Source organism: Oncorhynchus keta, chromosome 12 (assembly GCF_023373465.1).
Source record: "Oncorhynchus keta strain PuntledgeMale-10-30-2019 chromosome 12, Oket_V2, whole genome shotgun sequence".
In the NCBI taxonomy this organism is placed as follows: Eukaryota; Metazoa; Chordata; class Actinopteri; order Salmoniformes; family Salmonidae; genus Oncorhynchus; species Oncorhynchus keta.
The window spans coordinates 32055834-32082334 of NC_068432.1; the positions used below are offsets into that span (position 1 = coordinate 32055834).

The window sequence follows — 26501 nt, forward strand, 5'->3', positions numbered from 1 at the left end:
ATGGAGCAGCCAGAGATGTCAGTCTGCATGGAGCAGCCAGAGCTGTCAGTCTGCAAGGAGCTGCCAGTCTGCAAGGAGCTGCCAGTCTGCAAGGAGCTGCCAGTCTGCAAGGAGCTGCCAGTCTGCAAGGAGCTGCCAGTCTGCAAGGAGCTGCTAGTCTGTAAGAAGCCGCCAGATCTTTCAGTCTGCCAGGATCCGCCAGTCAACCAGACTCTTCCAGATCTTCCAGTCAACCAGACTCTTCCAGATCCGCCAGTCAGCCAGACTCTTCCAGATCCGCCAGTCAGCCAGACTCTTCCAGATCTGCCAGTCAGCCAGACGCTTCCAGATCCGCCAGTCAGCCAGACTCTTCCAGATCCGCCAGTCAGCCAGACTCTTCCAGATCCGCCAGTCAGCCAGACTCTTCCAGATCCGCCAGTCAGCCAGACTCTTCCAGATCCGCCAGTCAGCCAGACTCTTCCAGATCCGCCAGTCAACCAGACTCTTCCAGATCCGCCAGTCAACCAGACTCTTCCAGATCCGCCAGTCAGCCGGGATCTTCCAGAACTGCCAGTCGGCCAGGATCCGCCAGTCGGCCAGGATCCGCCAGTCGGCCAGGATCCGCCAGTCAGCCAGGATCTGCCAGTAAGCCAGGATCTGCCGAAACCACCAGCCAGCCAGGATCTGGTAGATCCATCAACCTGCCTGAGCTTCCTCTCACTCCTGAGCTTCCTTTCACTCCCGAGCTTCCTTTCACTCCCGAGCTTCCTTTCACTCCCGAGCTTCCTTTCACTCCCGAGCTTCCTTTCACTCCCGAGCTTCCTTTCACTCCCGAGCTTCCTTTCACTCCCGAGCTTCCTTTCACTCCCGAGCTTCCTTTGACTCCCGAGCTTCCTTTCACTCCCGAGCTTCCCCTCAGTCCCGAGCTTCCCCTCAGTCCCGAGCTTCCCCTCAGTCCCGAGCTTCCCCTCAGTCCCGGGCCGGAGCCGCCACCATGGACAGACGCCCACCCGGACCCTCCCTATTGTTTTGAGGTGCGTTCGGGAGTCTGCACTTTAGGGGGGGTTCTGTCACGCCCTGGTCGAAGTATTTTGTGTTTATCTTCATTTATTTGGTCAGGCCAGGGTGTGACATGGGTTTTTGTATGTGGTGTGTATGTATTGGGATTGTAGCTTAGGGGTGTTCTAGTTAAGTCTATGGCTGTCTGAAGTGGTTCTCAATCAGAGGCAGGTGTTTATCGTTGTCTCTGATTGGGAACCATATTTAGGCAGCCATATTCTTTGTGGGTTTGGTGGGTGATTGTCCTTAGTGTCCTTGTTCCTGTCTATGTGTTAGTGTACACAAGTATAGGCTGTTTCGGTTTTCGTTACGTTTATTGTTTTTTGTAGTGTTTGTATTTAGATTTGTGTTACGTTTGTTTATTAAAACATGGATCGCAATCTACACGCTGCATTTTGGTCTGACTCTCCTTCACACCAAGAGAACCGTTACATCTGTGGAAAAGGTTCTACATGGAACCCAAAATGGTTATAAGCGTTCTCCTACGGGGACAGTCAAATAACCCTTTTCGGTTCTAGAATAAAATGGACACATTGTTACTATACCTCTGACATCCAGGAAGGCACTCCATGAGGTCTCCCCACTGGAGCTGGTGGCCACACAGGTGTACAGCCCAGAGTCAGATAGCTGAGGAGGACAAAGGAACACATCAGAACACATCAGAACATACACTGACCAGACAGTTGACAATAAAACAACTGTCTTCATATTTATTTCTTTAAAGAGAAACAACCAAACATGCATCCCTAAAACTGATCATACAACTGACCAACCAAACATTCAGCTGATGAACAAATCAATCAACTTCTCAAATAATAACAGTTTGGAAAGAAACTTTTTTTTATATAGAGTACAGTGCCTTCAGAAATTATTCACACCCCTTGTAATGTTACAGCCTGAATTTAAAATAGATCAAATTTAGATTTTGTGTCATTGGCCAACACACAATACCCCATAATGCCAAAGTTGAATTACAAATGAATAAAAAATTAAATGCTGAAATGTCTTGAGTCAATATGCATTCACCCCTTTGTTATGGCAAGCCTAAATAAGTTCAAAAGTAAAAATGTGCTTAACAAGTCACATAAGTTTCATGGACCTTGTGTCCATTAATAGTATTAAACATTATTTTTTTATGACTGCCTCATCTCTTTACCCCACACATACAATTACCTGTAAGGTCCCTCAGTTGAGCAGTGAACTTCAAACACAGATTCAACAAAAAAGATCAGGGAGGTTTTTAAATGCCTCGCAAAAAGGGTAGACTGGTAAAAAAGCAGACATTGAATATCCCTTTGAGCTGAAGTTATTAATTACACTTTGGTTGGTGTAAAAATACACCCAGTCACTACAAAGACACAGAGGGCCTTCCTGACTCAGCAGCCGGAGAGGAAGGAATCCTCTCAGGGATTTCACAATACGGCCAATGGTGACTTTAAAACAGTCAGAGTTTAATGGCTGTGATAGGAGAAAACTGTGGATGGGTCAACATTGTAGTTACTCCACAATACTAACCTAAATGACCTAAAAGAGTGAAAAGAAGGAAGCCTGTACAGAATAAAAATATTCCAAAACATGCATCCGGTTTGCAATAAGGCACTAAAGTAAAACTGCAAAAATGGGGCAGAGAAAATAACTTTATTTCCTAAATACCACGCATTATATTTGGGGTAAATCATCACCGAGTACCACTCTTCATATTTTTAAGCATGGTGGTGGCTGCACCATGTTGTGGGTATGCTTGTCATCGGCGAGGACTAAGGTGTTTTTGTTTTAAAGAAATCAACTGAATAGAGCTCAGCACAGGCTAAATCCTAGAGGAAAACCTGGTTCAGTCTGCTTTCCAACAGACACTGGGAGACAAATTCACCTTTCAGCAGGACAATAACCTAAAACATAAGGCCAAATGTACACTGGAGTTGCTTACCAAGATGACAATTAATGTTCCTGAGTGGCCTAGTTACAGTTTTAACTTAAATTGGCTTGAAATCTATGGCAATACTTGAAAAAGTTTTTTTTTTTTTTTTTTTTTTACAATGAAATACATTTTAACCCCACCTTGTAACAGAACAAAATTTGGGAAAAAATCCATTGACATTAACCCTCCAAAAAGTAATTCATAAAACGTTTTAATTTACGTATGTGCTTGGAGGCTAAGTGTTTGTTTCTTGTGCTTCAGGAATGTGAATGAAACATTTAAAATAAACTGATTATAAGTATGAGGGGATATCAGTGAACAAATGGTAAAATCTACGATGGCGCCAGTGCAATGAGTGGAGCTTACTCAGTTGTTCAAAAGCACATATCAGACCGAGAGCCGAATGGTTCTTAGGTAGTTATTAATAGGTTTTAAATGAGAAAATGATCTCTTCACAGAAGCGACAGTTACAGGAATGGTAAAAACAGTTTGATTGCCTTAGCAACATCAGGGAAACTGGGCAGAAGGGAGTTGAGCTTGAAATACAGCAGTTCTGTAACATCTTTAATTATTCCTCTCATTCTCCTTAATTGCCAGCCTCAACACATTACGGAAAGAGATTCACTGTATAGGAAGCTCTGGGGACAGCTCGTCTGAATATTGGGCAACCAATAAATTGACAGATGCAAACAGATTATCATCTTTAGCAGACAACAGTTCTTGGGGCTTGAACTAAAAAAAGCTGTTTGCGATTTCGTTCATACTAGTGAACAAACGCTTAAATTGTGTGGTTGCAATATCAACAGTCCCTTATCTGTGTTATATCTTGGCATGCATCATTCAAGGCTACATTTAAATTGTGTGCAGAGCAATGTCTCAGAAAAGACTGTCTAGGTTGGTAATACTCAATATATAAAACCGTCGGTTCCGCGACCTGGGCCTACAGGCAGTGGTGGAAACATTTGCTCACAAAAAAAGGAGAATTCAGAAGATCAGGGGAGTCTCTCAAGTTGGATTTAATTTAATTTGATTTAATTGACCTTGAATATTGCAGCCCAATAGCCAGACAAAACCCACTGAGTTCAACAATAAAAAGTGGCTGAATTTGTCCTTAAGCCGACTACTTTTTTCCTCATTGTTTGGCTATTTGCTAGAGAGAGCGAGGACGGCTCATGTCATTCAGGTTCAGGTAGCCTATACGGGACAGTTAAAAAAAATCTAGCTGATTAGTATGCTGTTGCATCAAACATTTATTTTACAATCTGCAATGTTTGAATTTGCCACCAGCCGGCTGTATAAAAATTGCAGCATTGTGATACCATATAGACCTTCATGAAATGTTAGGCTTAATATGAGAAAATGCCGACCAAATAGGCCTACCAATAAACATGTATCTATTAGCTAAAGCTAAGCTAAGCCATGGCATCACAGAAAGCCTATCATCGATAGGCATGCAGCCGCATAGACGTCACAATTTCAGCACTATGGACAGTGATCAGTAGTCTATACTTAAATGTTTTTATTTATTTAAAGGGGGGTCCAGACCTTGCAGGGGAGTCCAGAGAAACTGAGTTATACCAGTGACGGCACTGTATGCTCATTAAAACCAGTGTGCCTTTTTGATAGTAGTAATATTGTTTGGTGGTGATGCTTGTTGGCTCCATTGGTCTTTCCAGTCCAACCTTGATCCCAGTTGGCCTTCACAGCCCTTTTGTCAACCTCTGCTATTGAAAGGGTAGGCAGCAGTACACAAAAAATGCATTAACCTCCACTGGCCTGATTCACACCCAGGGAGAGAGGGAGTGGGTGACAACAAGAAGACAGGGCGAGGGAAGATGTGCTGAAAGTGCTGAAGTTATAGAAAAAACAAAATCGCTTAGTACTAGTCAGCCTCCCACATCCTCAGCCCTACCATCATCAGTACAGATAAGACACAGTGAAACAGGGACATGATCATCTATTTAACGTTGGCCTCTTAAATACTGGGGCTGCTCCCTTACACAGTCTCTCTCTCGCTCTCCCTTGTTCCCGCTCTCTCTCTCTCTCCTTTGTTCCTGCTCTCTCTCTCTCCCTTGTTTCCTCTCTCTCTCTCTCCCTTGTTCCCCTCTCTCTCTCCCTTGTTCCCCTCTCTCTCTCCCTTGTTCCCCTCTCTCTCTCCCTTGTTCTCTCTCTCTCTCCAAAATAGGAGAGGGTTGTCAAACGTTTTTGGGGGGTTTGGGAAGGGTTGTGTGGTTGCTGTTTTTTTACAACTGCTCTTTTACAAGTTTTACTCCATCATTTCTTCCATCCTAGCCACATTTCCTCACCTGCTTGCGTGCACCGCCCCAAAATCACTGTGTGTTGGTACTCCCCTTATGCAGTACGCTATTCCATGTGCTAACTTTTACTATACCACAGTATAGTAAACCTAACGGTCTTGTATGCCGTAGATCCACCATTTATAGTGACAATAGTGGTAGGTGGATCGTTTGTCCAGATCTGCAATAGGCTAACTAGAAATCATACCACACATAAAAACATTCAAAGCTGCATACACTTTTTATATGAATCGACAAGAACAAATAGGAATAGCTGATAGGCAGTAGAGACATGAGACACACAGCTAAAACAATTACCCTATTGATGTTGTTTAGGGACAATGCAATGATGCTACCTAGACTAGCCTACCACCCCACAATGCAATGGAAACTTGCATTATTGTTTTCCAGTGACTACAACATTCTAGCCTACTCTAGGTTGCAGTGAAAATGTAATTTGAATATTGGCGCAAAAGCCCTGTGATTTCAATGTTTCAAAGTTGTTTTGGGTCTACTCTTGGCAGTTTATTAGGTCTATAAACACAATGTAGCAGGCCAGTCTTGCTGTATTTTTTTAAACTTCTGATACTGAATGAGCAATCTGTTGCAGATCATCATTCTTCCAAGTCTTCCTATAGTAATGTGGCCACATATTCTCCCAGCAGGCCCAGTTCAACACACTCTCTGCCTCCTCTCCAATCCATGCAGCTATTCCTTGCACACCTAGAAACGAATGCTTCAATATAGCCTAAATATTTATATATATATATTTTTTATATATAAACACAACCAGTCACAATATGCCATCAAATTATGCTAATTCAAAAGTTTCCTGTAGGCATGCAAAATATAATTCCAGCATCCTCAAAATAGCTTGACATTAACCAGGTTTCCATCCAAATTGTTTATGCGAGTAAAAAATGTCAACACATCATAGGAAAGTATGCAGTTTATTAGGCTACAGATGAAATAAGTTCTGATGAACTTCACAGGGTGGTGAAAGTGCACATTGATAAGGTTGATGCTCCTTTCAATAGATATTGAGGGTCTTATTCAGGTGACATGATGATTGATGCTTGGCTGCCGTTTGACAAATAAAAATAATCTCACACTTTGTCCATAATAATATCATCATGTAGTAGGCTATACCTGCACTGTATCTGCAAGCTGTTGACTAGAGCGCATGTGCCAATACCGGTGGGCACATTCGCTATACCTACGCAACATTTCTGTGACAAAACCATCAGTAGAGTTGAAAATGCAAAGGAAACCCTTTAAACTTGTATTTTTTATTAGGTACATAGCAATTTAAACCCAACATATATTTTGTATGTGCACTACGTATTTACACACAGATTTTATTGGCCTAGGCTACTGTTGATTGTGAAGATGAAGGCCTTTTTCATTGAAGTAAAACAAAAGAAGAAAAAGAGTATGCCTACAGTATAGTGAAAAGCTTATGAGGGGAATTTAATGTACATTTTAATATTGTAGATCTGAAGAATGCAGCATTTTGGAGCTCTATAGTAATTTGTTTTATCTTTATTAGTATTACTGTATATAATTGTTATTTTTATAAGCTTATTTATTATTCAAAACCAGTTCTTTAAATATTAAAAACCTGTTTTGTTTAAAAATGTGGAGACATTTACATTGGCTAAAATTACATCTGTCTTTTTAATTGTGTGCTTAAGGTTATAAGTAGGCCTGTTTTAATATAAATAACATTTGACTTTTTTTCTGTCATTTGTTGGGTATGGTAGGCACTTGCCTTTGTTGGGTATGGTAGGCACTTGCCTTTGTTGGGTATGGTAGGCACTTGCCTTTGTTGGGTATGGTAGGCACTTGCCTTTGTTGGGTATGGTAGGCACTTGCCTTTGTTGGGTATGGTAGGCACTTGCCTTTGTTGGGTATGGTAGGCACTTGCCTTTGTTGGGTATGGTAGGCACTTGCCTTTGTTGGGTATGGTAGGCACTTGCCTTTGTTGGGTATGGTAGGCACTTGCCTTTGTTGGGTATGGTAGGCACTTGCCTTTGTTGGGTATGGTAGGCACTTGCCTTTGTTGGGTATGGTAGGCACTTGCCTTTGTTGGTAATTGCTGCAATATAGCCTGTTCAAAACTTCTGTAAAGTTTTAAACCAAATTAAGTTCCAACTTTAACACTGTATTTTCCTGCTCGTATTTTCCCTGTAAACAATGGCTTAAAATACTTTTGACATGATTGTAAATAATAAACTTTAGTGAAGTTTTGGTGTAACTGATATTAAGCTTTAGCCACTGCAAGCACATGATATGAAGGCAGTGTGCACTGGCACTTCAACTGACTCCAACAGTAGAACTTGAGGTGAGGAAGAATGTTACATGCCTACTAGAGTTACTACTATAATCTAATAAAACAAGGCTTTATACCAGATATTCTGATTGAAAAAGAATAAATTAGCCTCCTTCTGTACATCTGTACTATCTAGCCATCTGATATAAAGAAATGCATGCCAGTGTCATAGCATGCCACCAGCATATCTGTCTCTATCTCTCTGGGGCTAGGCCCACGCATCACTTCCTTATTAAATAGGCTCTATATATTTTGTGGACACCTAAGCCTATAGGCCTATGCATGCAATGCCCTGATGCATTTAGTGCTCAAATCTCTGACAGCTGAATTGTGAGGTGGACAATTATTTTTATTTTATTTTTTAGGAAAGAAGTCCAATAAAAACCAATTAAATATATGTTGCATATGCTACACATCGAAACATAAGGAATAATGTTTGATATAAGCTGTTTTTAGGGACATTTGGCCAATAACCCTCATTTATTGATGGCGCTGGCTCCGCCAATTCGGATCTGAATGCAAATGGATGTCCGGTAAATTTCTCAAATGTCTAGTAAATTAAATGCTTCCCAGTCACGTTGTCAGGCGACACATTTTCCTCTAAAGGAAACCCTGAAATATGCATATTGTTTTGATGCATATTTTAGAATATTCACATGAAAATCTGTCGTCAATTAGATGGAGACCTATAGACACCGTAAAGACGGTGTACTATTCCAGTGTCACTTAATTTATGCCTGCACATCATGGTTCACCAGCAACCCCAAACATCTATAAAAGAAGCTACAGACTAGGTTTGAATATTGTCCTGGTATTTTACAAAATGTTCCACCTCGAGAATAACCACTTTTCTCCTGGGTAAACCGGTATTTCCCGCCCAAACCGGAAGTGCCATTCTAAAGGATATTAATACCTGTATGTCTGGATTTGATTAGAGCTTTGATCGGCATGAAAATTCAAGTCTGACGCTACCTGAGGCTGATGAGTCATACATTAAATAATGTTATGAGCCCAAGCCCAAATGATTGTGCCGTTATTCAATAAATGTTAAAAAATAAGGTGACGCCCAAAAGCCAGATAGAGAAGTGTAAATTGGGCATGCATTCATTCCTTATATTTCTGCAGCAAGTGCCGCAGCAAATGTAGTGACCACAATGGAAATAAGTCCCTGACTATATTGTGCAATCCCAGTCACTTTAAAAATGATTTCTGTATTCAGAAAGTATTCAGACCCCTTGACTTTTTCCACATTTTGTTACGTTACAGCCTTATTCTAAAATTGATTAAATATTGTTTCCCTCATCAATCTACATACAATACCCCATAATGACAAAGCAAAAACATCCCATTCTTCTGCAGACCTTGAGTATGACGCTACAAGCTTGGCATACCTGTATTTGAGGAGTTTCTCCCATTCTTCTGCAGACCTTGAGTATGACGCTACAAGCTTGGCATACCTGTATTTGAGGAGTTTCTCCCATTCTTCTGCAGACCTTGAGTATGACGCTACAAGCCTGGCATACCTGTATTTGAGGAGTTTCTCCCATTCTTCTGCAGAACTTGAGTATGACGCTACAAGCCTGGCATACCTGTATTTGAGGAGTTTCTCCCATTCTTCTGCAGACCTTGAGTATGACGCTACAAGCTTGGCATACCTGTATTTGAGGAGTTTCTCCCATTCTCCTGCAGACCCTCTCAAGCTCTGGCAGGTTGGATGCTGAGCGTCGCTGCACAGCTATTTTCAGGTCTCTCCAGAGATACTAGATCTGGATCAAGTCCAGCCTCTGGCTGGGTCACTCAAAGACATTCAGAGACTTGTCCCGAAGCCACTCCTGTGTTGTTTTGGCTGTGTGCTTAGGGTTTTTGTCCTGTTAAAATGTGAACTTTCTCCCCAGTCTGAGGTCCTGAGCAGGTTATTATTATGGATCTCTCAGTACTTTGTTCTGTTTATCTTTCCCTTGATCCCGACTAGTCTCCCAGTCCCTGCCACTGAAAAACATCCCCACAGCATGATTCTGCCAAGACCATGCTTCAACAAAGGGATGGTGCCAAGTTTACTCCAGACGTAACACTTGGTATTCAGGCCAAAGAGTTCAATCTTGGTTTCATCAGACCAGAGAATTTTGTTTCTCATAGTCTGAGAGTCCTTTTGGCAAACTCCAAGTGGGCTGTCATGTGCCTTCCATCTGGCCACTCTACAATAAAGGCCTGATTGGTGGAGTGCAGCAGAAATGGTTGTCCTTTTGGAAGGTTCTTCCATTTCCACAGAGGAACTCTAGAGCTCTATCAGAGTGACCATTGGGTTCTTGGTCACCTCCCTGACCAAGGCCCTTCTCCCCTGATTACTCCGTTTAGCCGGGCGGACAGCTCTAAGATGAGTCTTGGTGGTTCCAAACTTCTTCCATTTAACAATGATGAAGGCCAATGGTTCACTGCTGCAGAAATGTTTTGGTACCTTTCCCTGTACCTTGACTCAGTCTCGTCTCGGGGCTATACGGACAAGTCCTTTGACCTCATGGCTTGGTTTTTGCTCTGACATGCACTGTCAAATGGGACCTTTTATAGACAGGAGTGTACCTTTCCAAATCATGTCCAATCAATTGAATTTACCACAGGTGGACTCCAATAAAGTTGTAGAAACATCTCAAGGAGGATCAATGGAAACAGGATGCACCTGAGCTCAATGTCAAGTCTCATCGCAAAGAGTCTGAATACTTGTGTAAATAAGGTATTTCTGTTTTTCATTTTAATACATTTGCAAAAATGTATAAAAACCTGTTTTCACTTTGTCATCGTGCGGTATTGTGTTTAGAATTATGAGGAAAATAAACATTTAATCAATTTTTGAATAAGGCTGTAACGTAAAAAACTGTGGAAAAGTGAAGGTGTCTGACTACTTTCCAAATGCAATGTATGTATATTTTTAACTTTCAATCAATCAATCAATCCAAACTGTGCAGAGGCAATTTCATGAATGGAAAGAGACATCTGGTACAAAACACCAAAATGTTTAATGAAATTCAGAGATTCGATACTGGGTAAGCCTACAAGGTAGGGAGGGATGTGTTTTTACATATTGTTATTTGTCAATTTCGATCTGTCCCTTACATGCTTGCATTCCCCCCAATCACTGTCCTTGGGTTAGAGCATCTCTAAATGCTGCCGAGGCGAATGGCTCTAAATGACAGTTTTAAATGACTTATAAAAATCAATAACCTCTATTCATCTTTAAAGGCAACCTGCCTGCACTTGTCCATTTGAATTACATCTCACTGACATCAGATGGGAATTTTTTCTCTCCTCTCTCTCACAAGCAATATGAGAGGCAAGCGCATAAACACACGTGCACACGCACACATACTGAGCGACAAACACACACACAAACCTTAACAAACCTTAACAACCAGTCACTATGGCAGGCAGACTCATGGCCAAATCAATCATGAGTGAACACAGTGTGGAGGCTTGCTGCTGTGACTGTGTGTATTGTGTTTGTACAGCATCATTCCTATAAACCCACCCTGGTGCTTTGGATCTGCAGGCTGCCAGGCTCCAGCAGGGACATGCGAAGGTCCTTCCCCAGCAGACTGAGGCCGTCCTTCAGCCAGGTAACGGTGGGCTCCGGGTCCCCTGACGCCTGGCACCTCAGCAGGGCCACACCCCCAACAGCCTGCGTCTGGTTGGACGGGCCCTGCCGGATGATGGGCGGGGGGCGGTCCTTTGAGGCTGGAGAAAAACAAGGAATCACAATGAAAACAATGAAACACAAACTATGAATTACAGTTTAGTGCTATACTAAATTACAAATTTGACCCCATAAACGTGAATTAATTTATCATTGGAGACGCAAGGTCTTCTTGATGTATCTGTTGTGATAGGGGGTACCTGTTTTGGGGGTCGTTTGCAGGTTTCTGATAGTGTGTGCTAATGGCACCACATCACACCATAGGGCTCTATTTACAAGGTGCAGAATAACGATGGCTCGCCTACGGCGCTAATTACCCTGCCTTCCTCACAACACATTCACACCCTCCCTCCTTCCTTCTCTTCCTCCTTCTCTTCTTCTTCTGACTCACCGCTGCACCTCACAGCACCCTCCCCCAGACAAGAAACAAGCCACTGCATTTCTGGGGTGTTCAATCTTTTAATACTGTCTCTTCTTCCCCTGCTTATCAGTGCTGTTAGTCTCAACTCAGACAGAGTATTTGCACCAGGTTCTAGAGCTCTAAAATTCTATCACAGCTCCTTCAGACTCAGAGGACAGTCACTAAACCAGAAATGCAGAGAAACCAATCAGACACCAGACTTATAGAGTGAGACTTTTATACTATACCCACTGTATACGTAATAATTGTCAGCACCGCATTGTATGATTAATATTGAACAATTGCTAGACTCAGAAAATATTATTTAACTGTTATCAGATGCTATAACAAAAGATGACTTCTTTCTTGCATCATTTTCCCCGACAATTTTCGCTCAAAATGGATTGTCTGTCCATGTCCTGAGAACATCTGTAAATGCCTTCGAAACCGGCCAATAGAGGCAAGAGTGAGCGTTATTACGATCAAGTAGGCTTGGGTTTGCTAAGGCGTTGTGGATAGCGGCGGTGGAATGGGAAAGTATATATGGATACGCCTGGTGCCCAAATTGATGACGTATGTCACACAGCTGAAAGTGGAGTAGATTAATGGATTCGCTTCAGTCAGTGGTCTTGATGAGAACTTCCCAGCATACTAGTTTAAGCTGGCAACAACAGCAGTATGGCGCTAGTTAAAACATATAAAAGAAAGTGATGTTTATTTGATGGTCGAGGAAGAAATAATTTGTAGTATTGCGGTCGACATCTGGATGTCACCGTGGCATGCCAATTAGCTAACATAATGACAAGAAGTTGCGAATGACCAGTGCAACAGTGTTCTATTGAGGCGCTTGCTAGCATCTTTTTTCCGGGCAACAGGTCTCCCCGAGCAATGCAATATGGTTGGGCTTAGAGGCTAGTGCTGCCGACGTGAGCTGCTTCCCACTGGCCAGCAGTTGCCTCCCACCGGGTAGCAGCATAACATGTCGCTGGCGGTAGCTAAATTGGGCAATTTGTTCAAACCTACTTGATTTTATTTAGAGTAGGATAACATCCAACACGAGAAATAACTTGTAATATTGGTATTTGATACTACTGTAGTCACCATGTGGATGTCATAGTGATACAGTCTACTGCTCAATGGTGTCATGACGTTGTCCTCTTTGGGTACAGCAAGCCCCATCCCCCTCTCCCTGTCTCCTACACCCAGGCTGTTGTGGTCAGAGAGAGGTCATAAACTCCCGGAGGAGATTATCTAGGCCGTCATTGAAGATAAGAATTTGTTCTTAACTTCTTGGATATAGGGGGCGCTCTTTTAATTTATGGATAAAAAAACATTCCCATTTTAAACAAGATATTTTGTCACGAAAAGATGCTCGACTATGCATATAATTGAAAGCTTTGGAAAGAAAGCACTCTGACGTTTCCAAAACTGCAAAGATATTGTCTGTGAGTGCCACAGAACTAATGGTACAGGCGAAACCAAGATGAAACTTCAAACAGGAAGTGAGACAGATTTTTGAGGCGCTGTGTTCCAATGTCTCCTTATATGGCTGTGAATGCGCCAGGAACGAGCCTACACTTTCTGTCGTTTCCCCAAGGTGTTTGCAGCATTGTGACGTATTTGTAGGCATATCATTGGAAGATTGACCATAAGAGACTACATTTACCAGGCGTAATCTCCAGCTGCATGTATTTTTCCATATGATTGAGAGGAGAAACCAAACTGCCACGAATGACTTATCATCGAATAGATATGTGAAAAACACCTTGAGGATTGATTCTAAACAATGTTTGCCATGTTTCTGTCGGTATTATGGAGTTCATTTGGAAAAAAGTTTGGCGTTTTGATGACTGAATTTTCGGGTTTTTTTCTCAGCCAAACGTGATGAACAAAACGGAGCGATTTCTCCTACACAAATAATATTTTTGGAAAAACTGAACATTTGCTATCTAACTGAGAGTCTCCTCATTGAAAACATCCGAAGTTCTTCAAAGGTAAATGATTTTATTTGAATGCTTTTCTTGTTTTTGTGAAAATGTTGCCTGCTGAATGCTAGGCTTAATGCTATGCAGGCTATCAATACTCTTACACAAATGCTTGTTTTGCTATGGTTGAAAAGCATATTTAGAAAATCTGAGATGACAGTGTTGTTAACAAAAGGCTAAGCTTGAGAGCCAATATATTTATTTCATTTCATTTGCGATTTTCATGAATAGTTAACGTTGCGTTATGGTAATGAGCTTGAGGCTATAATTACACTCCCGGATACAGGTTTTTTTCTTAGCCAAACGTGATGAACAAAACGGAGCGATTTCTCCTACACAAATAATATTTTGGGAAAAACTGAACATTTGCTATCTAACTGAGAGTCTCCTCATTGAAAACATCCAAAGTTCTTCAAAGGTAAATGATTTTATTTGAATGCTTTTCTTGTTTTTGTGAAAATGTTGCCTGCTGAATGCTAGGCTTAATGCTATGCTAGCTATCAATACCCTTACACAAATGCTTGTTTTGCTATGGTTGAAAAGCATATTTTGAAAATTTGAGATGACAGTGTTGTTAACAAAAGGCTAAGCTTGAGAGCCAATATGTTTATTTCATTTCATTTGCGATTTTCATGAATAGTTAACGTTGCGTTATGGTAATGAGCTTGAGGTTATAATTATGATACCGGATACAGGATTGCTCGTCGCAACAGGTTAACTGACTTACCTAGTAAAATAAAGGTAAAATAAAATAAAATAAAAAATGGCCACAGTATAGAGACAGAGTGAATTTTCATAGAGGACAAAGGAATTTCTTCCACCTCACCGAACTGGAGAACCGAAGAACATTTATCTTCTGGAGAAGGTATAAAAGATCGGTGAAGAATCCAGCTACAAACTGGTCCGTTAGGGACAATTTTGTGAAACTCATGGGAGACAATACGACAACATTACCATAACGCTGTTTATATAATAGCCTCAGATATGAGATTTACATCTAATTGCTGTATAAGATGAATGAGTGAAGATGATACTGTTTGTAAAATTGTGTCATGTGATTTTGGACTGTTTAATGAAGGAAACTCCAATTCCCTTTTGAGTTTAACTAAATCAGAGGACCGCCCATGAGCACAGTTAGGAACTGGCGTTATGAGACAACCTTTTTCTGCTCTCCCGAATAAAACCCCCACTTTGAGAATTTCTCAACAGACCATGTTTCCCTCAATTACGAGAGGACAAAGGTTGCAGACCAGCTTACCTCGATAACGAGACGTCCAATGTTTGAGTAGATGGCTGAATCTATTAACCACATGGTTAAACTCTTAGACTATTGATACTGACAGAATAAGAACAAGTCTTTGATACTAGTCGAATTACTAGTCTGCAGCTAGGAATTCGGTATCATTGAACGCGAAGACCGAAAACCGCCAAAACCTCTATCCTATAATGACATGAATGAATGTCACTCTGAACTTTCCATTCTAACCACGATACAGAGAGAGAGAGGACGGACACTCTCCAACAGAAACAAACTTTTCAACAGAGACCCAGATGACACATTGAGCGTAAATATATATATTGATTGCAATTGTGCAAATGATTTAAGACAATTGATGTATCAAATCAAATCAAATTGTATTTGTCACATACACATGGTTAGCAGATGTTAATGCGAGTGTAGCGAAATGCTTGTGCTTCTAGTTCCGACAATGCAGTAATAACCAACGAGTAATCTCACCTAACAATTACACAACTACTACCTTATACCCACAAGTGTAAAGGGATACAAAATATGTACATAAAGATACATGAATGAGGGATGGTACAGAACGGCATAGGCCTGATGCAGTAGATGGTATAGAGTACAGTATATAAAGAGACTTTGCAAGCTCATCTAAGTGTGTGGCAATTGCTTGCTTCAGTTCCGCGGGTACAGAAATGTCTCCAATTCCAGATACATCTTCGGTCTTACTTACACAGTCGTCCATCAGGGGAAATTTTGCGAAGTTATCGTTCTCTGTTCGTCGTTTCCAGAACGGTAGCTTTTTTTGAAAAGCCTTCAGGTTTTCCTCCGCTTCGATGATGTTGACTCCTCCGCCCTGCATCTATAAATATGCTGTTGCTACTCTGTTCTTTATTTTAGTCTTATAATTATCTATCCTACTGCCTAATCACTTTACCCTGCCTTCATGTACATATCTACCTCAGATACCTCATTCCCCTCCCTGCACATTGATCTGGTACTCCCTGTATATACTGTAGCTTTATTCTTGTATATTTTATTCCTCTTGTCTTACTCTTTTTATTTTTACTATTATTTTTAAATTCTGTATCACTGGGCTCGTAAGTAAGCATTTCACAGTTAAGTCGACACCCGTTGTATTTGGCAGATGTGACAAATACAATTTGATTTGATTTACTTGATTTGAGCATTAGGAGCAACCCAGGGCGTCAAAAACACTGTGTCTGAATCTGAAGCTCTTGTTCGTGAGCTCTTGTTGCATTTTTCACACTCAACCACTTGATCATTCCTTCAATCCTCTGTACTGTATACAGCAACACTATTTACATATTTTCCAACTCGCATGACAAGGTATGTTCTCTTTCCAAAAAATCCTTTAGCAGATGTTAATTCAATAATGTGTGTGAGAGGAATCCAGGAAATGAGTGAGAAAGAGAGAGAGCGATGGAGACAGAGATAGAGAGGGAGAGAGGCGTAAACAGCTCCTAACTGGCACTAGCTCAGCACTTAAGATAATGATGCTCTTTGAGAGGAGGAGAGAGGTGTACATGTGACTCTCCATCAGGGAGTTTTCATTTGAACAGTTTCTCTCTTTGCAAGCCTTTCATGGCCTCTCTCTGGTGCAACTTCCCACAGTGACATGCTAATGAAATGGATGAAGGCATTTGACCGATTAGCTCTTACAGCATTCAGCACATCTCAGCCAAGACTAGTGCCAAGCATTAAACAGTCAGCCTCTGATGCAATTTATGCACCTTCAGTGCATGTGGTCAAGCAAGTGTGTGTGCTTGCACTTAGTTGTGCATTGTTCTCAGGCAAGGCACACAATTCTGTTGGCAAGGATAGCTCTGCAGGTGCGCATTGATATGACCACATCTACCAGTGTATGTTGTGTGTGTGTGTGTGTGTGTGTGTGTGTGTGTGTGTGTGTGTGTGTGTGTGTGTGTGTGTGTGTGTGTGTGTGTGTGTGTGTGTGTGTGTGTGTGTGTGTGCACATGTGTTTGTGCATGGCATGCTCTATATGCTCTCACCGTCTGCCACCTCTAGCTGAGCCTTGGCCAGGATGCTGCCGGCCACAGTGAGGGCCTGGCAGGTGTAGAAGCCTGCATCAGAGCGCTGTACGGAGGAGATGGTCAGCTCTCCACTCACTGCCACTGACACACGGCTGTCTCCCTGCGCTGGCTGGCTGGGGAACAGCAGATCCTGGTAAGATAACATGGATTCATTATGAAAAACAGCATGGTGTTTAGTCCTCTGCTCCATAGAAAACATGGCGAGATTCAATGTAGGCCCAAATGTTGACGTTACAGTTTTTCTCAGTCGCTTTGGTGCATTTCTTAGATCAAAAGTGCAATTCTTGATACTACTTGTACAAATTCCAAATCATCTAGTCACTTGTGCACATCATTAAAGCAATTTCTTATTCCTTTTGAACAAATTGCAATTGATAATGTACAAGTGTCAGCTTTTTTCCACATTATCAATTGCTCATGTCATGTTGATCAAAATATAGTAGATGGTTCTCTGTTGAATAGTCTTACCCCTCAAAACATCTAGGCATTAGTTCGTTGCATAAGCCATTACATGCAAAATTGTTGAACTATTTGTCATAAACTGTCAAGCATAGTTTTACACATTTCTATTAGACCTTTTGTACAAAAACGTGAATTGATGAATCGTGCAGGTGAAATTGACCCTCACTCATGAAGGAATGTAAAGTGTTAGTTCAACCAACAATCAACCAGTTGTCTAAATTGCTCAAAGTTGCATCTCATGAGGAATCAATTGGCAAGCATATATAGACAGACCACAACCCAGAGTTGCAATTTTCCAATAATGGATGGACCAGGAAACGAACAGGGTCAACAGCCAAGAGGAGGAAGAAGAGGAGCAAGGATGCGTGGTGGAAGGCAAAACAGAGGAAGAGGCAGAAGAGGACATAGGCACATATCTGATGACATAAGGGCCACTATTGTAGACTATGTTGTCAATCATGGCCTTACAATGGCTGAGACGGGTCGAAGGGTGTAGCCGAATATTGGGAGATCAACCGTGTCCTCAATAGTTCAAACTTTTCGAAGAGAGAACAGGTATGTCCACCAATGTACAGTGCACTGTTACTGTATATAAGCAGTATACTGTATACTTCCTACAATGCTTCATATTACAGTAGTCCACTTGTATTTCACAGCATACAGAAATATACTCTATACAGATGCATACTGCACCTTTACATGCACCCACCTGTATGTTTTACAGTAAAATGTGTGTTCGCATAGTTTTTGTCTATGTGAAAGTGTGCAATGCATCACTGCATTTCCCCACATAGATTACATTTACAGTTAAGTCATTTAGCAGACGCTCTTATCCAGAGCGACTTACAAATTGGTGCATTCACCTTATGACATCCAGTAGAACAGCCACTTTACAACATCAAACCGGTGGCAGAGGACGCCTTTTCACACCTCAACAGGAGGAGGCTATTTGCACCATGGTCCGAGCAAACAATGCCATGAGACTCAGGGAAATACAAAGGACCATTATAGAAGACAACGATGTCTTTGAAAACATCCATACGGTTAGCATCTCAACCATCGACAGGGTGCTGCATAGAAACCAGATGAGTATGAAACAGCTGTACCGTGTACCATTCCAAAGGAATGAGGACAGAGTTAAGGAGCTACGGTACCAGTATGTACAGGTAAAACATATATCTATGTAACTACTTTACAGCAACATTTTATAGTGATACATAGTACAGTAAGCATAAACTGCACACATTTCCATTGCTGTGGAAGGAACATGCAATATATGTACATTTTATGTCACTCTTCCTTACCAAAACAAATTCAACTGTGTGTTCTGGGATATAGCGTATAATGGAGTTGGAATCAAGTGAACCCTCTCACAACTTTGTATACGTGGATGAGGCTGGCTTCAACCTGACCAAATGCAGAAGGCGGGGTCGGAATATCATCGGTCACAGAGCTACTGTGGATTTGCCAGGCCAACGGGGAGGAAATATCACCATGTGTGCTGCTATTTCGGAGCATGGTGTCCTAACCCATATCCCCCTTATAGGGCCATACAACACCCAGCATCTACTCAACTTTTTAGAGACTCTCTACAGGGCTCTCATCCCTGATGATGAGAGGGGTCTGCTTAGAGAGGATTTGCCAAAGTATGTGGTAATTTGTGATAATGTGAGTTTCCATCGATCAAACATCATAAGGCAATGGTTTGTGACCCTCCCGAGGATGCTCATAGAATTCCTCCCACCTTCTTCACCATTCCTTAATCCAATTGAGTAGTTATTTTCAACATGGAGCTGGAAGGTGTACGATCGTCAGCTACACACACAGATGACCCTGCTGGCTGCAATGGATGCACCATGTGAGGACATCACAGTAGACGCCTGCAGAGGATGGATAAGGCATTCCAAAAGATTCTTACCACGTTGCATTGGAAGGGAAAATATCCGGTGTGATGTGGATGAGAATATGTGGGCCGACAGACAGGAACGTCTGGATGTGTAGAGACAGCACAGCAGTGCTGCGGGAAAAGTTGTGCCTTAGGGGTGGTTTCCTGTGTTTCTTTCTAATTTCGTTTTTTTTTCCTTTGTGCCCCTTGGGTTGTCCAGTCTCTTTCAATCAATAACCCACATACAGTAATATGTAAATAGTACTGTTGAAATTGATATATGCCATAGAAGTGCAGCCTTGTGCATTTTCAATACAGTAACTGTCATCCAAACTGTAGTCTAAGTTTACATCAGGTAATACTGTCAAAGTACACAGTTACATTGACAACATGCCTAAACATTTTGACGACCTTGTTCGTGAACAATGACTCAATGACTTCTCATTCTGATGACACTGACATGATCATTGGCATGAATATTTACTTTTGAGAGATGTACTAAGGATTTTTAGTGACTGACTAGCTTTAGAAACATATCTATTGTATATTGCAGTTTGTACAAATAGTTCTGAGAAATGCACTTATTATTTTGCACATGTTAGGGATGATGTGAAAAATGCACCAAAGCGACTGAGAAAAACTGTAATAGTATGAGTGAATAGTAAATCATAACTGTACTGTGCAGTTATGAGTCATAATTGCTGTCAGTGACAACCTTGGCAATACAATGTTATATTACAGTGTAGTCCCATGCACGGTACATGTACAAGGCAAGAGTAGACTGCATTAACTAAAAAGCACCAACAGGTCAAACCAGTCATCAAAAGCCTTTTGCTCTATTTTACTCCATTTCCATTCTCAGTGTGTGTTCATTACTGACTAGGATGTTAAGTCCTTAGTCCTCCTATTCACTCACTTATCCTAGAAATGTCTGTGTAATTCAGTAGTAAGGGGTTGGGGTCCTCTATCTGCTCGGAGTGGTCAGTAATTTATATTGTGGGTGAGACGCAGTCAGCCCTGCCAGTGATGATGCCCTGCACTACCGGTCTTGAAGTTAAGTGAGTCCTCACGACCGCTCACACATAGCCTTGAAGTCTTTGCCTCTTTCGCTTCAATTACATTTTTTTCCCATTCCGCTACCTGAGAGCAGACAAACGGAGGGGAAGGGAAGGACATTAGCCTGATCCCATTATGCCTACCAACTAATGCAGCAAATGAATGTAATTTCTTGTGAAATAAATTGCTGGTCAGAGCCCTGCAAAGTGGACTGATGATTCACTTCATTATGTAACTGTCACCATGCTCGGGAATCCGGAATGCCCTCTCTCGCTCCACGGCTCTATCCACTGTCCAATCAGGACCCAACCTTCATGTCTCAATTAGGTAAACAAGGAGAAGGTTATTTTTGTTTATGTGCATTGGAGGAGGCCAACACACTAAGGGGAACTCTCATGTATGAAAGCACACAGACATTCAACAAGAACACAGTTATTCAAACAAGGGTTTCTTACCTGGCTGCCCTCTCGTTGCCAAAACACAGTGGGTTGGGGGTTGCCCTTGGTCTCACAGGGGAAGGTGGCTGTGCGCCCTTCAGCCACGATCTGGTCCCGGGGTCGCACCACAAACAGGGGAGCCTCTGAAGGTCAAAGTTCAGAGATGTGAAACTGTCACCACAGCACAGCAGGAACACATTTAGATAAAATGATGTTTATGTACACAAACTAAGCAAGGAGCGCTACAGGTTTCAGCTACAAGCTACAGGCTGCAGGGAACATGCAACAGGTGATTGATTGTCTAGTAGTCTCTCTTAAGAGCCATTACTACAGGTAACAGACCACAGAAGCCATAGTTCCAGCTGGCCTCAAACCTGCATGAATGAGACCAACTCATGAGCACGGCTGCTTTAACACACATTCTCCCCTTCTCGTCTCTACATCAGAACTACTGCATATCAACTACTATGTCTTGATACTGTTGGAGAAACAAAGGGTTTTCAACTAACTTTACAACACAACTAAAAGGAGGACAGGGTTGGGTGGTTCAAAGTAAGGAACTAAATGTGCATGTATTAGTACTGTATTTTAAATAATCAGGTGTGAATGTGTGTTTTGCGTTTAATGGTGTGTATGTATGCAAGTGTAGGAACATTTACTGAGCCCTTTTAAGCATGTGCCTTTGCGTGTGTGTGTGCATGTGTGTATCGTTGAGAGAGAGAGAGAGAGAGAGAGAGAGAGAGAGAGAGAGAGAGAGAGAGAGAGAGAGAGAGAGAGAGAGAGAGAGAGAGAGAGAGAGAGAGAGAGAGAGAGAGAGAGAGAGAGAGAGAGAGAGAGAGAGAGAGAGAGAGAGAGAGATACATGCACAATGGGATCAGGTCTTACTTACCAACAGGGCGAGCTGGTGAAAGAACAATGGTGTGGATGGGTGAGGACAAAACACAAGACCGAGAGGAGAGGAGGAGAGGAGAGGGAAAGAAAAATAAATGAAAATCAGAAATGAATGACATATGGTGTTGGGTACAAAAGTCCAGCAGGTACGAATGAGGAGAGTGGGGTTCAGTCACCATGGCAGGTGATGGTGTGGGGCTTAGGTAAAGGAAATAAACCTGGCATAATCTTGGGTTGGAAGGGTTTTATAGTAATACAATGTTCACATTGTCTTATGCACAGTCACAGATGTGGAAACATCATAGCATCCCCACTGACACACTGTGCTTATGTACAAACAAACAAAGGCAAAATCAGAAAGCTGAGTTTCGCCTGCCCTTACCCTCTTCAACTCAAATACCCTTAAAATACCCTACCAGAGTCTCACTGCACCAGTTCTATTAGCATCCCAGTGGAGAGAGTGATGCAGGATGTGTAGCACAATTGGTTCTGGTTAAGTTGCTCATCTTTGTGTGGAGGCTGGAGGTCCTGGTGTAAAGCGTGTAAAGAGAGGGACTGAGCCCAGCTCCAGGCTCACATCAGGGGGGCAATAACAGTCGCACGGACTCACCCTGCTGAGACTATTACCACAGCTCCAGGACTGGTGTCTGTCTGTCTCCTACAGTAGCATATACTCACCCCTGATGGTGAGGGTAGCCGAGACCTCCACTTTGCCCACACGGTTCTCAGCCACACAGGTGAAGGTGCCCTGGTCGCCAGCCGATGCCTTCTTGATCCTCAGGAGGAAATCCTCCTTCTCATAACGGACGTCATATCTGAGGAAGAAGGAGAGAAGAGGTTGACATTACACAAGTCAAGCATGCATGCCAGAAAAGCAGTCCACTTCTGGGACATTTTAGAGTAAAGCTAACATAAAATAATAGGCTGTGGAGATAAGGTTGTTATGAAAAATAAAGCAAGGTTTTCTGAGACACTTAAAACTCCCCGCTGCAGAGAGACTACATTCTGCTACAGAGGAGGAGGAGGAGAAAGGGGGGCAATTGTGCAAGGCTGAAAGGCAAGGTAAAATGAAAGGTGCTTTCAGCTGGAACCCTGACTGTTCCTCTATTTCAATATTTATGAAGAGGAGGCACCCACTGTGGCGTGTGTGGGAGTGTGTGTGCTATGTATGAGTGAGTGAGTGAGTGAGTGAGTGAGTGAGTGAGTGAGTGAGTGAGTGAGTGAGTGAGTGAGTGAGTGAGTGAGTGAGTGAGTGAGTGAGTGAGTGAGTGAGTGAGTGAGTGAGTGAGTGAGTGAGTGAGTGAGTGAGTGAGTGAGTGAGTGAGTGAGTGAGTGAGTGAGAGAGAGAGAGAGAGAGAGAGAGAGAGAGAGAGTGAGTGAGAGAGAGAGAGAGAGAGAGAGAGAGAGAGAGAGAGAGAGAGAGAGAGAGAGAGAGAGAGAGAGAGAGAGAGAGAGAGAGAGAGAGAGAGAGAGAGAGAGAGAGAGAGAGAGAGAGAGAGAGAGAGAGAGAGAGAGAGAGAGAGAGAGAGAGAGAGAGAGAGAGAGAGAGAGAGAGAGAGAGAGAGAGAGAGAGAGAGAGAGAGAGAGAGAGAGAGAGAGAGAGAGAGGCGTCTAATCCCAGAGCCGGCAAGGATAACCCCCACAACAACTGCTCCTCGGGATCCGATGAGGCGGAAGTCGATTAAGGCAGCCAGAGCAGGGCTAACAGTTCATCACTCAGGAAAACACCAGTCCTAACAGAGCAGGGCTAACAGTTCATCACTCAGAGAAACACCAGTCCTAACAGAGCAGGGCTAACAGTCCATCACTCAGAGAAACACCAGTCCTAACAGAGCAGGGCTAACAGTTCATCACTCAGAGAAACACCAGTCCTAACAGAGCAGGGCTAACAGTTCATCACTCAGAGAAACACCAGTCCTAACAGAGCAGGGCTAACAGTTCATCACTCAGAGAAACACCAGTCCTAACAGAGCAGGGCTAACAGTTCATCACTCAGAGAAACACCAGTCCTAACAGAGCAGGGCTAACAGTCCATCACTCAGTGAAACACCAGTCCTAACAGAGCAGGGCTAACAGTCCATCACTCAGAGAAACACCAGTCCTAACAGAGCAGGTCTACCAGTTCATCACTCAGATAAACACCAGTCCTAATAGAGCAGGGCCAACAGTCCATCACTCAGGGAAACACCAGTCCTAACAGAGCAGGTCTACCAGTTCATCCCTCAAGGGCAGAGGGTTTGACATGGCTGCAGAGCATGGAACATTATGGAGCTGGACTCTACCCTCTAAGGGGCATTCTCTGGCCTCTGAAGCAGACAGACCAGAAGACGGTAAATCTGTCCAGTCTTCCATAATGTCTGGACATGAGACGAGCAGAGCACTGAAACAGAATGAGGGGGGTGGGGCCCCAGATACAAGAGGTGAGAAAAGTGAGGGGGAGAATATCGATAGAGCTTTCTGTCCGTTCGGACAGTTGGTGTGTCTGTCTGAAACTTGTGAAGACTCCAGTCACGTCACGTCTCTGACCCACATACACACCTCCCCGGAGGGCTGGTCTGGGAGGGATGGGGAAAGAGAGGGCGGGAAGGAAGGAAGGAAGGAAGGAAGGAAGGAAGGAAGGAAGGAAGGAAGGAAGGAAGGAAGGAAGGAAGGAAGGAAGGAAGGAAGGAAGGAAGGAAGGAAGGAAGGAAGGAAGGAGAGAAAGAGAGAAAGAGAGAAAGAGAGAATGGCAGGTCTGGAAGTAGGGCATGTTTCTGGAATCAGGGGGCAGGATGGAGAAAGGAGTGAGCAGGGAGTAGACAGAGAGACAGCCAGATGGAAGTACAGCCAGACAGACACTACTCTATTCTACCCCAGTCTGAGAGAACGTTCCTCACGGCCACTTCCTGTCTCGGATACATGATCCTGCTGAACACACAGATTGAAGCCAACATCTTAATTCTCTCCCACACCACTACTACGTCAGGGTACTTCCTTTAGAAATACACAGAAAGTATATCATGGACTGAAACATATATTTCCTCTCATACAGATCCCAATAGGGTCAAAGACTTCATATTGGATTTGACAGTGGTCCTTCTGTAGCTCAGTTGGTAGAGCATGGCACTTGTAACGCCAGGGTAGTGGGTTCGATTCCCGGGATCACCCATACGTAGAATGTATGCACACATGACTGTAAGTCGCTTTGGATAAAAGCGTCTGCTAAATGGCATATATATTTTTTTTATTTTTTTACATTGGCAAACTGTGAAAGTGTTTTCAGTTACTGTGAAACTAGCCAGGCTAACAGAGTAAAGCCGGCTGCTGGGAGGGACAAAGAGTTATGGTAAATGTTGTTTTATGCTGTGGACCTAACCACATATTGACTCCATTGGCAGCGTAGTCCTCCTGTTGTGACACCAAGCTAAGGACTCTAACCTCAGACTACCCTGCATGTCTAAAGCCAGTTGTGTAAATGGATTATTGCTCTGGACAGTTGTCCTGATGGCCACTTCAATTAGATTATGATACATAATAGTGGCCTAAATATATGGTATTGCTAGAGCTTAGGTCTTGTGTAGAGTAGCTATATATATACAATGACTGTTTCTATGAGTCTAGCTAGAACGGGTAGAATACTTTCATAAATAATTCATACCCCTTGATTTATTCTACATTTTGTTGTGTTACAAACTGAATTCAAAATGGATTAAATTATTTTTTTTCTCTAACCTATCTACTGTCAATACCTCATAATGACAAAGTGAAAACATGTTTTTAGAAATTTTAGCAAACGTATTGAAAATGAAATACAGAAATATCTCATTTACATAAGAATTTACAATCCCGAGTCAATACATCACCTTTGGCAGCGATTACAGCTGTGAGTCTCTACATACAGTATGACAAATATGACAATGAAAAATTGAGTCCCCTGCCCCCAAATAGTCTTAATTAAACGGCATAGACCAACTCAGAACACGTTCTATGTTTTATTGTACTATCTAGGAGCTTACACTCCTAGATAGTACAATATTTGGCCATTATTCTTAAAAAAAAAATTCAAGCTCTGTCAATTTGGGTTGATGATCATTACTAGACAGCCATTTTCAAGTCTCGCCATAGGTTTTCAAGTTGATTTAAGTCAAAAACTGTAACTAGGCCCCTCAGGAACATTCACTGTCATCTTGGTAAGCAACTCCAGTGTGCAATAGGCATTGTGTTTTAGGTTATTGTTCTGCTGAAAGTTGAATTCATCTCCCAGTGTCTGGTGGAAAGCAGACTGAACCAGGTTTTCCTCTAGGATTTAACCTGTGCTTAGCTCCATTCCATTTATTTTTATCCTGAAAAACTCACCAGTCCTTTCGATTACAAGCATACCCATAACACGATGCAGCCACCACTACAGTATGCTTGAGAATATGAAGAATGGTACTCAGTGATGTGTTGTGTTGGATTTGACCCAAACATAATGCTTTGTATTCAGGACATAAAGTTATTAATTTGCCACATTTTTGGCAGATTTACTTTAGTGCCTTATTGTAAAAAGAATGCATGTTTTGGAATATTTTTATTCTGTAAAGGCTTCCTTATTTTCACTCTGTCATTTAGGTTAGTATTGTGGAGTAACTACAACGCTGTTAATCCATCCTCAGTTTTCTACTATCACAGCCATTAATAAACTCGGTAACTGTTTTACAACCACCATTGGAATCATTTTGAAATCCCTGAGAGGTATCCTTCTAATCCAGCAACTGAGTGAGGAAGGATGCCTGTATATTTCTAGTGACTGGTCGTATTGATACACCATCCAAGGAGTAA

The 26501-nt window shown here is 42.4% G+C and overlaps 1 protein-coding gene across 4 annotated transcripts in view; it reads right to left on the minus strand.

Moving 5' to 3' along the window:
• LOC118391369 (roundabout homolog 2) overlaps positions 1-26501 on the minus strand; it is a 232718-nt gene that overhangs the window by 33088 nt on the left and 173129 nt on the right. For all 4 annotated transcript variants that reach the window (XM_052458013.1, XM_035782717.2, XM_035782715.2 and 1 more), the window contains exons 6-10: positions 22380-22516; positions 20829-20953; positions 16929-17100; positions 11106-11311; positions 1584-1665 (exon numbers count right to left, since the gene is read on the minus strand). In XM_052458013.1, coding sequence (XP_052313973.1) covers positions 1584-1665; positions 11106-11311; positions 16929-17100; positions 20829-20953; positions 22380-22516 — 722 coding nt within the window. The remainder of the gene's footprint in view (positions 1-1583; positions 1666-11105; positions 11312-16928; positions 17101-20828; positions 20954-22379; positions 22517-26501) is intronic.